The 12942-nt window shown below is 32.2% G+C and overlaps 1 protein-coding gene across 11 annotated transcripts in view; it reads right to left on the bottom strand.

Moving 5' to 3' along the window:
- Nucleotides 1–12942, bottom strand: part of LOC148601718 (uncharacterized) — an 88074-nt gene that overhangs the window by 14500 nt on the left and 60632 nt on the right. For all 11 annotated transcript variants that reach the window (XM_088554520.1, XM_088554518.1, XM_088554519.1 and 8 more), the window contains 12 exons: nucleotides 12077–12628; nucleotides 11487–11738; nucleotides 8874–9001; nucleotides 7521–7684; nucleotides 7222–7345; nucleotides 6836–6942; nucleotides 5623–5944; nucleotides 4987–5156; nucleotides 3983–4162; nucleotides 3284–3480; nucleotides 2271–2632; nucleotides 649–893 (listed from right to left, as the gene is read on the bottom strand). In XM_088554520.1, coding sequence (XP_088410646.1) covers nucleotides 649–893; nucleotides 2271–2632; nucleotides 3284–3480; nucleotides 3983–4162; nucleotides 4987–5156; nucleotides 5623–5944; nucleotides 6836–6942; nucleotides 7222–7345; nucleotides 7521–7684; nucleotides 8874–9001; nucleotides 11487–11738; nucleotides 12077–12628 — 2803 coding nt within the window. The remainder of the gene's footprint in view (nucleotides 1–648; nucleotides 894–2270; nucleotides 2633–3283; nucleotides 3481–3982; nucleotides 4163–4986; nucleotides 5157–5622; nucleotides 5945–6835; nucleotides 6943–7221; nucleotides 7346–7520; nucleotides 7685–8873; nucleotides 9002–11486; nucleotides 11739–12076; nucleotides 12629–12942) is intronic.

The raw sequence follows: 12942 nt of genomic DNA on the forward strand, positions 1-12942 counted from the left end.
TTTGATCCCTTTCACTCTAAAAGTCATAGGTAATATTTTTAGTTTTTATAATATGTTTTTTACACATTGAATTGATAACCTCCTTGTAATATTGATTGATTTATAATATGTGGGTGTTCAACTACTTGTGTCATTATAAAAAGGAAGTTTTCAAACCATTAAGAGGAGATTTTCGGCAGATTTATTTCACACATTAGATAAGTTTTACTATGGTATGCCTCTATAAAACATTTAAAATCAATCAAGATATTGAAAGACTGAACTGAGAAATGATGAATATAACCTTATAGAATTAAGACTTTAAAATTGGAATATTGACCATTGAATAGAATTGGAAATTTTATGTTATTTCAAAATCATCAATTTTTTTTATTTAACTCCAATATACTACTATTGCAATAATGATAACTTGTTAAAAAAAAAAGAAAAAAAAACTTGAAATGCACTTCAGGACAATGTTCAATTTTAAAAAGTGAATATTCAGTAAACCTCAAAAGCAATATTTAGCGAGGTCAAGAAACAAAGCATAAATTGGCAAAGTCTGAAGTAATTATACAGTAAAAAAAAGAATCATAAAGGTTAAATATAGATTTGAAATAGCAGAATTCTGCTAAAAGCTGAAAAAAAATCAAGTCCGGTTAAGTTTACCTTCTGTTTAAGATCAAATGAGGTCCTTCTAGCCTCCTCCTCCTTCTCCTCATCTCTGGCCACTCTGGACTGGAGGTCAGACACTTCCTTTCCAAGCTTATTCCTCTCTCCGTCAAGCTGTTTGATCTGGCGACGTAATTCCTGCAACTCACGGCGGGCCTCCAAACGAGCTTTCTCAACCTCACGGAGACTGGCTCTCAAGTCACCTGCCTCTTTCTGAACATTAGCCTTCTGTTCCTCAAGAACTGAAAATTAGGTTCAAAGTTCAGTGACCCAGAAACAAATTTGTTACAATGTATCAACAATTTATTAAAACACATTGGACAATTGACTTTTTCTGAATGCTTGCATGTGAGGTATCTAGTAACATTAGGATGTCTGTGCATGCAATAAGAAATATTCCCACACCACATTAAAAGTGTATATTTCAAAATAAATAAAACCTTTTTTAATGAATACCTTAGAATTTATGTGTCACGATCAATGTTTACAAACTGAGGTCAGCATAAAATAAATTTAAATCCCAAAGTTTGATTTATTTAAATTAAGACATATAAATCCATAAATATAATTTATCTTCTTCCTTTAAACTTTTATGTCAAATACTACAGGAGATTTAAATATTTCAAACAAGTACCCAAATTCAAATAAAAGGACAATGACAACTGATAGCTTTCAACCATAGTAAATATAAACTTCAATAATTTTCAAATTTTTCTTTTGAAATGAAAGTGCACCTTTCACTATAGCCCATTATAAAGATAGAAAACTTTAGTTAATTTGTTTGTATTTTCATCATTATTATTTGTTTAGTCACAGCAAAGTACAATTTCTTTAAATCTATTCACTTGCCAATTTAATAGAAAGTTTAAATTTAATCATACTGAGAAACCTAATTGGTTTTGAAAGTGACAGAAGAAAGTAAAAAGATTCTATACTACCAAATGGCTGTCATTTACATGTAAATAAAGTTCTAAATACTGTGGAAGTATTATTGTTCGTGGGGTATCAATTTTCGTGGTTTTCGTGGATTTGGCAAACCACATAATTGGGTTCCCAACGAAAAGAAAATTTCCCAATCAATTGTATGATAGAGTAGTGAAATCAACAAATTCAAGATTCTACCAACTGTTGTTTTTCCCTACACCATGAAAATTGGTACCCATGAATATAAGTACATTCACAGAAGGCTTAAGGAGGTTGACCTGGTGTAAAGGACATACCTCCTGAAATCATTGATATGTTTTTATTATATTCAATTTCATCAAAACCTATCAAGCTTCCATTTGAAATAGAATGAAATCAATCCAAGTTACTTTTATGCTTTGATCGGATTTATATATAATGCTTTACACAAACGTTCCGATGATTTGTAAGAGTTATGTCCCTTACCCTAGGTCTACCTCCTTAATAATACATCTCTTAAATAATTTGGAAAAAAAACACATCAGATATTGTGCTATCAGTAATTATCTTCAAATATCAATATACTTACAATGACAACAAGAAATCTTAAACCATACAGTTTGTAATATACATGTATATATTACATTGTATTAAGACACTAAGATTAGATAAAAGACCAATACAGATTTTTGCAGTTTCCATAGAAACATGTTTACCTGCACATCTCTGTTTGTTGTCCTGTAGGGACCTGTTAAGTTCAATCTTCTCAGCTTCATTCCTCTTCACGGTATTTCTCAGATCATCAGCAGCCTTGCCAATGGTATCCTTCTCACGGATTTCATCATTGATGTTACGTTTAAGTTCAACGATGTCTTTTCTCATAAGATCTCTAGTCTCCTCTTCCTCTCTGATTCTCCTATTGGACTCAATAAGGTCACGACGAATATTGTCACGGTTCTCCTCAACAAGTTTGAGCTGTGTTTTAAGTTCTGCCACCTCTCTGAATGCTCCTTCTCTCTGTCTCTCTAATTCTTTGATAGCATTGGTCAGATCCTTGCATTCTTTCTCATGGTTCATGCTGAAGGTGAGGCATTGAAGAGTATTAGATCATAATGTTTATAAATTTCAACAGAAATCTGAGAAACAATTATTATATGGAAAAAAAATTGGTAAATTTAATGTATAAAAGGTGAAGTATCACAAAAATACATGATATTTCATTCAGTGTCAGTCTCTGAAAGAACCAGGCAGTGGGTGAAACATGGTATGAAAAAACCTATAATTTTGATAGTGTAATTTGACTATTTGAACCATCAGAATTAAGGAAAAAAGACTATTTTTCATATCATGTTGGTGCATTGAGTTATAATTTCATTGAAATGCATGGAAAATGAACGTTTCAAGAGCAGATAACTCTGTCAAAACACTCATTTTTCTAATATTCTTTTGAAAAATTTCTGAGCAAAGCCAGTAATGGAGAGGTCAAATAATGGTCTTTTCAAAAAGAGAGAAAGTATCCTTGAGTGATATTACATTGTCAGATCAGTGGTTTTCAAAAATTTGTATACATGTATCAATAAATAAAACTTAAGCTTTAGATATAACAATGAATTGTTGACTAACAAATAATCATGTCTAAAACTTTGAGAGTAACCATAATAGTATCATTAAAATTGTATCTGAATAAACAAACATAAATTTATTTCACTTTTGCAACAAGTCAACATACCAAGTTTCATCAAACTGACTCCTGAAATTCTTCAGCTCATTGTTAAGCCCATTAATGGTAGTTCTGTCTTGTTCCTGTTTGGCGTAATATTCACGTTTGAGTCTCTCATATTCTACGTTAGCGTTGGCCAGATCCATAGTGAGGTTGTTATTCTTTTCTGCCAGGGTGCTTTTCTCTTGTTCAAGGAGAGACATTGTCTACAACAGAATTACCAAATTGAAATAAAAATTTTATTCCAGAAATACTTCAACTACCATCAGGCCATATTAAAATCCATTTCGCTCATAAATGGCATTTGATTTTTTTCAGTTATTTTTCACAATTTCAAAATCAAAATATTGCAATACATATTTTATCTGATTATAGAGGCAGTAAAGACAGCCCTTGTTATTGCATAGATTGTACAGTAAGAAAATTTAGAAATTACTTCAGAGCTTTAGGTTTTATTCTAACGAATGACCAAAGTCCAAATTTACTTTCAAGATTGGAAGGTCCTGGACTTTTAGCATCATAAAAGAAAAGTCCTCCATAAAATAGTGACAGGTGCCCATTAAAAGTAAATATGGTAGATATGGCAGGTCCAGGACCTAATAAACATGTTTCAAAGGTCCAGCATCAGAAATTTAGGGTCCCAGACATTGGACCAGTGCTAATTTGAACACCTGCTGCATACAATATGTAACTATTGTCATCCTATACCTGTTGTTTGTCATTCTCAGCCATCATCAATGAATTGTCTCTATCTCTCTGTAATGCAGCTAATTCTTCCATTAGATCCTCCTTCATTCTATCAAATTTGTTGTTACCCTCTTCCTTCTCCATATTGTTCTGTAAGATCATTTCAGCTCTCTGGGCTTCAAACTCATTTCTCTGGTTATCCTAGAAAGATTTAGTTAATATTATGAAGGACAAGATCAATGATTAGTTACCTTCCTTTCAGACTTTTACTGAATAACTTTACCTATTTCATTGTGCATGCTTATTGTGTAGGCACTTTGTGTATTTCTAATTCATGAAGCTGATAAATAAAATGGGCAGTTTTCTAGAGGTTTTTTTTGTCAAGACAAACTGCCAATGACACCTTTCTTTTCTTTTCTTAAAAAAGGAAACTGTCAAGTGTAAAACTTAATTTTGCATTTTTGCAAAATGAAAATATTCTATCAAATGATTGAATGCTAAATATCAAAATCTAGAAATAATTATGAAATACTTCTTTTAACAGTTCACATCATGAAATAGCAGCATTATGACGAAGTGCAATAAACAAAATATGCACAAGGCAAATTTGCTTTTTTCAATAGACAAAATATTTATCATAGCCAATTCTTATAAATTAATTTTAAAACATATTTTTATCTTTAAACATGAGAAAAGAAGCTCTGAATTTAACTGAATAGGGGCATGTCAATATTTTTTTATCCATTGAGATATAACAAAATCATTTTAACCAATCAGATTACAGTATTTATCTCAAATTAATTTATTGAGCTATAACATTATTCAATCATAGCCTTTCACTAGGATGAATACAGAAAATATTACCTTGTGCCAAATAGAGTTAACTTATCCTGCTTATTGGTGATGTCACAGTTGATTTTACATAATATTCTCATTGGAAACTGCCAATATTTTTTAGCATCACACCAGGCAATAAGAACAATGAAAAAATGAATAAGTTGCTGATAAACTGTTTCAATGCCTACCCTCTCTCTTGTGAGACGATCTACATCATCTTCATGAGACTGTTTCTCCTGGGTCAAGGCCATTTGCATGTCACGCTCCAGCTGAGCCAGACGTTTGTTCAGATCTTCTCTCTGGAAATCAAACTTCTCATTGTCAGCATCCTTCTCCTGACATAATCTGTTGATCTCAGCTGAAAACACATACAATATTTATATATTATTCAATGTTTCATGAAGATGTGTTTAATATATTTCTAGTCCATATAAGAAATTTTAACAAAAGCCTACGTATGTCAATTTCAACAGAAAAAAAGAGAGAAAAAATTTTGCCAAGAAAAGCACATTGTATTATTTTCCTTGCTTTTACTGGAGGGAAGGGTTTTTTTTTTCAAAAAATAGTCAGCCAGCAAAGCTTGCAATTGTAGTAGAAATTTGAAATTTGGTATAGCTGATGCTGCTAAAAATAAATTGAATGTAAGTTGATCTCACCTACAATTAGAAATTACAGAAATTCTCATTGGTTACATGACCAAAGCAGGAACACATGTCACACAGTGCAAGAACAAATAAATCCTAAAAGTTTTGCCTTTTTCATATCAAATTTAAATAACACTTCAGCTATCAAATTCTAACATAAAGAATAAGTTAACAACATACATTGAAGATTTTCTTTCCTAATAATCAACTCCTGGTTCTCTCCCTCTAACTGTTCCTTACGGACTTCAAGTTGTCTGCATTGTTCCTGACTTTCAAAGAGGGCACTTTCAAGAGAGTCTTTATCAGCCTTCAGTGAGGAGATGACTTCACTCTGGTGACGATTCTCCCTTTCTGTATCAGTGACCTGGACAATAAGTTCTCCCTTATCCTGGGTTAGTTTTTCCTTTTCTATAGCAATGCGTTTAAGACTGTTGTTAGTCCTTTCAACCTCTTTCCTGGCAGTCAGTAGTTCTTCGGCTAGAGCCTGCTTCTGTCTTGCAACCTACAACAGTATAATGATGTGATAGTTCAATTTTCATTTATGAAACTTGTTGGTTGGGTAAAACAAATTCAAGATACAAAGTTTAGTACTCCTTTATTAATAAATAAATCTGTTACAGTAAAGTATTAAGTAGCAGTCTTTATAAAAATCAGACAGGAGGTGATTCATGTATGTTAAAAACCCACCAAAGTCAGTTTTATTTCTTGTTAAAAAATTATTATAGGTTACATAACTAGTCTTAGTTTTTCATTTGGAGGTTGCACTTTTGAGATAAAATTTATATAGATTGAACATGCAATTATCACTTTGCAAGAGTTCTCGTTCTTGATTTGGTTTGGTTTGGTTGATTTTAGTGAAAGGTTAAGGTGTATTTTTCTCAAAAGTACAGATCTAAATACAGAAAGGACTATTGTCAAATTAAAATATTGCATATGTAGACTGAAAAAGCATCATCTGATCCATGAGTTTTTCTATACCATGAATCACCTTACCATAGGCTGTGTCTGAACTTTATATGGACTGATACTTAAGTTTCAAAATATACTTATATTTGCTATTTTTGCAGTGAACAAAAAACCTATAAAAACTACCTGTGAAAATGATTTTTTTTTTCACTATATATATATAACCTGATATTCATTTTTGAAACTGCAAAAATGGATACCTGTGAACCATGAAAATAAAATACATTTACAGTATGACATAAGTACTTTTTCGGGTTCTTTTGTCATGCAGAGGAGAGCATCAAGAGTGCAGAAGGAAGCTATTCAAATTTACTTACATTTTTTCCCATTTCTATAAAATGCCTAAACAATAATAAAGATTCTAACATTTTCTACAATCAGTAGAAACTCATATACAAGCAAGACAAATATTAAAAAATAAACTTACATTGTTAAGTTGTTCCTGGACTTCTCCCTTCTCCCTGTGTAGGGCCTGGATTTCATCCTCCAACTGTTGTCTGGACATCTCACTCAACTCCAATGTCTGGTTCAGTCCTGGTATTAACATTTTAATTTTAGTCTATTTTATTATAAATATGGACCTAAATCTTTAATATATTGGTATTGAAATGTTGGTTGAATGAAAAACAACATCTGAAGAAGTTATTTTCATGAAAGAAAGTATCACAACTATGCCAAGTTTCATAATAATAAGGAAACCAATTAAACTAATCATACTTAATTAATCTGAAATCTAAGATTTTAAGAATATAAAATATAGAAACTAATGCCTGATTAATACATTCCTTAGAAATCAAGAACATTTTAACTTACCCATTTTCTCAGTATCAAGGTCCATCTTTTCTTGTTCTACTCTGACAAGCTCCTCCCTAATACCACTTCTCTCCTGTTCTAACATGGACTTTTCTCCTTGAAGTGAAGCCTTTTCATTCTCCAGCTGAAATATAAATGAATGGCAGTTTGAGTACCATTGTAGTTTATGAACAGTGCTAACTGGGGTGGGGGGTGGGGGGGGCTTTTTTTACACAAATCATAACATAATATCCTTTCCATCATAATCAAAATCCATTATATTTCATTGTAAGGACAATAACTTTGACCTCTGAACTCACCAGAACTATAATCTTGTTCAGTTCAATCTTGTCCTGACCAAGTCCTTCATTCAGTTGTTGCATCTTATGAAGAGCATCTCTGAGGCCAGCTTCCTCTGTTTTAGCTCTGTTGATCTCAAGTTCAAGTTCAGATTTCTGGATCTCTGCCTTGGTTAGAGCATCACCTAAAGTAAAGAAAAAATCAATTTAAAAACTATACATCTTCAATTCTGAGGTAGAAAACATCTTAAGGAGTAAGTTTTCTCCTCATTATACTTTAGCTTACTCAGTGACCTTGACCTTACACTTTGACCTATAAGCTTCTACTAATCAATAAAGTAAGCAAATAAAGAACACGACACCATTAAACACAGAGCATTTTTACTTCTTCAGTAATTTACTAAACTGTAGTAAATCTAGATGAGAGATATTACAGCATTTTGACATTTTCAATGTTTTTAACATTTTTCCCCAAAAAACCAAAATACATACATCCTTGTATGAATATTTTAATCATTTTTTAAATTCATTTTTTTCAAAGAAAAAAAATTTTCATCCTTGATTCTTGGCAAAAGTTCTATTGTCAACGGCAGCATTAATTACTCAGAATCCATAAAAATCATAGAACCATTCACTGTTTAAACATCAATGAAACAGTTTTCCACTAGAAATTGTGAAAATCAATGTATGACATTGATTATGTTCAGTACCAAGAGCATTAAGTCTATTGTACATGGTATATATAATATACCATAGCACCAAATCTATTGTACATGGTATATATAATGTTTCATATTCATACTATTCAAGATAGCAGTCTTTATAAAAATCAGACAGGAAGTGATTCATGCATGTCAAAAACCCACAAAATTTACTTTTATTTCTAATTTACAGTTACAGACCACGAAACTGTTCTTAGTTTGCCATTCGGTTCTTGTACTAATGAGATAAAAATTATACAGATTGTGTATGAAATTGGCACTTTACAAGAGTTATTGTTCTTGATTTGGTTTGATTTGGTTGATTTTAGTGGGAGACAAATATATGATTTTCTCAAAAAAGCAGATCTAATAGCAAAAAGGATTATCCTTACATAAAAATATAGCAAATATAGACCGAAAAAACATTGTTTGTTCAGTGGGTTTTCTATACCATGAGTCACCTCTACCATAGGCAGTGGCTGAATTTCTTAAACAGTATTTAACAAATCAAAAAAGCTAAAAGAGCTAAAGAAGAGGTTGCTTAAAATAATGGCTGCATTACCAAGAAGAGAAGAAAACATTTGATAAAAATGAGAAAGCGGTGACAGAAATGCTGATCGACACAACAGAAATCCAAAAATAGTAACAGGAAGTTTTATATCAAACTACTTACTGACTTCAGACTTCTGTTGTTCTAAAACTTCCTTGTCAAGGAGCGCCCTGTTTAGAGCCTCTTTTGTTCCTACAAGCTCCTCTTTGATGTTGCTGACTTTCTGTTCAAGTTGGTCGATGACTCTACGACTGGAAAATATACAATATGGTTAGATATTAAATTTACTGCTATTTTTTTCATTTGTTTTTTAACTTTATATATATATGACAAACTAAACTAGCTTTTGTTACTGTATACATTCTAATTTTCCCTGTTGCCAATTTTCACTGATTCTGTCAAGCGAACATATTCCCAGGTATTCAAAAAATGATAAGACTTATATAGTGTTAAAAATTACTCCTGTCGGTATTGTTTTTCTCCCTTTCAAGTTCAGTGCAAAAATAGCAAACATTAGTACACCACCAAAATTAAGACTTATACAGTATTTTTGAAAAACAGAAATGTGAACCATAACTGAGTTCTTTCTTCTTTCATTTCATTTTTTCCAATCTACTAGTTTGTTAGTTCTGTTTGGTATTTTTTTTCTTTTAGGTCTTTTTTGTTGTTGATTTTTTGCTCTTACATCAAATCGTTAATTAACAGATAAAAACTAAATATAACCAGCTGTGGAAATGAAAAATTATTAATTTTGTAGTGCTTTTTATAGTATTATTTTCATTCCAGGTCTACATTAATACATTGTCTTGCCACTCATCCCAATTTATACCTAACAACAAATTGGGTTTCATATACATTTTTATACTTTATTGACCTAGTAAATTAAACCATTAATCATGAAAAAGAATAATTAATGGAAACCTGACAATGTAAATACCACTATCACTCTAATTAACTCTCTTGGGAATCTATAGTCAGTTTCATGAAATATGTAATTAACAAATGCAAAAGTACCTGTCATCCCTTTGTCAGGGAATGTTTATAAAGTGGGTAAATTGGAAACATGAAGAAATAAAAAATTCATTGCAAAAATTTGCTAAATCAGTAAATGGAGGAAAAAAGTACTGATCGACTCTACCTGATTACTTAATCTTTTAAATTTCCAATTTAGTATTCATAGTTAATTACTAGGATTTTAGGTGCGACACAAATCTTTAATGCTATATTAAGCCATACTGTATCTACAGATCAGAATCATTAGAGAGTTTCACTTAAATTTATGATAAAAACATGTCTGAACTTCTCTCCCAGTCAGAAGAAAAAACTAAACAGATCCTTTGTTTTTCACTAAACACATTCAATGTTTCCACATGTCAAGACAGATTCCTCATGACAAGATCTCATTTTGATGTTACATGTATATTGCTGTCTAAATCTATGATAAATCTGCCTCCCAATGACAAAGGTGTCATGCAACAGTAGAAAACTATACATGTAAATATATAGTTCTAGGTCACAACCCTGTAACAAAATACAGTTGCAAAAGAGCTATTTATTACCATTTTAGTGTAGAATAGCAAGTATTTTGATTCTTTTTTACATTGACAAAACTTTCATCTTTTAAGTTTTGAGAGACAGTCCATGTAAAAATCAGGCAGATCTTATAATGTGGGTGGCACAGGGTAGATTTTATCGAACTGAATTTTTTGTTCCAATCTAATGTATATACCATATGTATGTCAAAAAGTATAAAGTTTGTTTTGAATCAATGAAGGATGGCTCAGAAAATGATTCTAAAATTCCCTAACAAAGCAACCAAATTTTACTCAAATTAAAGAGTTATCTCCCCTTCGTCAATGAATTTCAATGCTTCCTATGTAATTCATTTCACCTCAATCATTGCAGTTTATCAAGAAGCAACATTCAACATTCAAAATGGATGCATTTGGGATATAAAATAGATGAAATTTTTTTGAAAACAAAATTTGTCATGTGCCAACCACTGCCTGGTTTTTGCTTGGACACCCATTTAATTTTCATGTGGGTTTATGTTTTAAAATACTACAGAAAATCATTCATTCTAACAAAAGGCAATATCATACATTATTCAGAAACATATAATTTCAGTTAATATATTACATAAAACTACAACTCTTGATGTCAAAACGTAGTAATTAATCCTTCTTATATTTCACTTGAGGTTTGTCTGCCAAATACATGCCCTGTCCTGCTTGAAAGGTGCGTTTTTGCAGTGAATCTATTTAGAAACCCCAATATTTGTCAATTTATGTCAGTGTCAGGACACACAACATTAGCAGAAAAAATCTCCTATGTGATGTACGTTACAATATTCAGACTAGGTTTTACCAGGCTAATAAGCTATAGAGAGAGTGAATACACATAAAAACAAAATTGTAACAACAAAATCCACATCTGAAAAATCACCTTAAAAGCAGAACTCAATCAGCAGTCATCCTAAGCGTAATATTGGTCGTAAGTTATGATGTCATGATAGATCAAAGTATAACGACAGATTTTACACTTATGATTTTTTTATGAAATCGACTACAGGTCTGAATATTGTCTACTTTACATACTCCATAATCTATGAAACAATCAACTCTTTATTTCAACATGAAGTCCATTAATGAGAAAAGCTAAGCCAAGTTACAGAGCCCAAGAGTTTTTCCCTATTGCTCAGAGTAATCAGCATGTTACTTCTCTCTTTCAACCTACCATCTATCATTTTCTTTCAATTGCCTCTCCTTGTCCTTAGTGATATCCTCCTTCTCATCCTCAAGGTTGTCCCTCTGCCTCTGTAGCTCTGTGTTAGCTGCCTGGAGTTTCTCATTCTCCATTTGGAGTCCATCTATCTGTTCATTCATTTCCATTCGGACCTTCTCTAGCTGTGACTTCTCACTGCCTGTTAAGGACAGAGAGTTCCTTAGTCTGTCCCTCTCTCTAGATGTATCATCCTTATCTCTTCTCCTGTGAAATATGTAAAAAAATCACCAATCAATGAATGAAAGTACAAAATTTTTGAAGGAAGGAAAACTGTAAATTGCAATGCTTTTATTTCAGGAAAACTAGACCTGCTTTCAACGTTGGAAACACAGCTAAAAAAATGTGACTGACATATGATTGAATTTAATACTCACATTTTTAAATTGTGGTAATTATTCTTATGGAATGTTGTTTTTGTTTTTTTCTCCATATAACAAAAGTAAAATGCAAATAAATCCATGTAGGAGGAAGTGAAGGTCATTTAATTAAGTTATCATGACAAATTCTTATGAAAACTTTGGTTTCCCCCATATCAAACTCACGCCAGATCTAAATCTTCTTTCAGGTTGATAATCTGCATTTCCAGACGACGTCTCTCATTCTCAGCATCATCTAAATTCTTCCTGAGCTGACCATTGTGGTCCTTTCCAGCAATGACCTTAGCTCGGAGCTCAGACACTTGAAGCTGTCGCTTGTTCAAAGCAGCCTGAACAGCTGAGAATGTTGCATCAGCAAAGGCTGGTGATCTTGACCTAGGACCTGGAGACTTTGATCTGTTTCTCAGAATTGGTGACCTTGCCCTTGCAGATGGAGAGGTTGACCTTGCTCTATATGGAGAGCTTGATCTTCCTTCAGCATCAACTTCATCAGCATCATTGATCACTGCCTCAGCAATGTTCCTCAGAGCCTCATGAATGGTGTCTGTTTCCTCACGATACTGACGAGCTGCTTCATTCTCTGGAATATCAAAGCTTCGTTGTTCTCCAAGTCTGGTCTCAAGGTTATTGATACTACGCTGAAGGTTGCCAACAGACTTGTCTTTCTCCTCCAACTGTATCTTCAGTTTCTCATTCAGCATAGTCAACTCATTTACCCTAGTGATGATAATAGACACATTTTTAAAGCCTTTCAAACACTCCCTATGATTACTTTTAAGTTTGAATACATAAGAAAGAACCATCTTTGTTTCAGAGATAGTAATTAATCTCAGGCTTTTTCTATTTGATACAAATGAATACTGCAAAAGTGAAACCCCTGAACATTTAGGGCACATAAGGACACTTAATTCAAGCTTAATTCACAGCATAGGTTTCTGACATAGAATGAATGACGTCATAGTACTTAAAAAAATTTAAATCTGATTTTTGACAAAATTTGAAAACTTGGCCTAAAATACCAAATCTAAATA

The sequence above is a fragment of the Perna viridis genome, chromosome 12 (genome assembly GCF_037379345.1).
Source record: "Perna viridis isolate PV_CMFRI_1.1 ecotype Kerala chromosome 12, ASM3737934v1, whole genome shotgun sequence".
In the NCBI taxonomy this organism is placed as follows: Eukaryota; Metazoa; Mollusca; class Bivalvia; order Mytilida; family Mytilidae; genus Perna; species Perna viridis.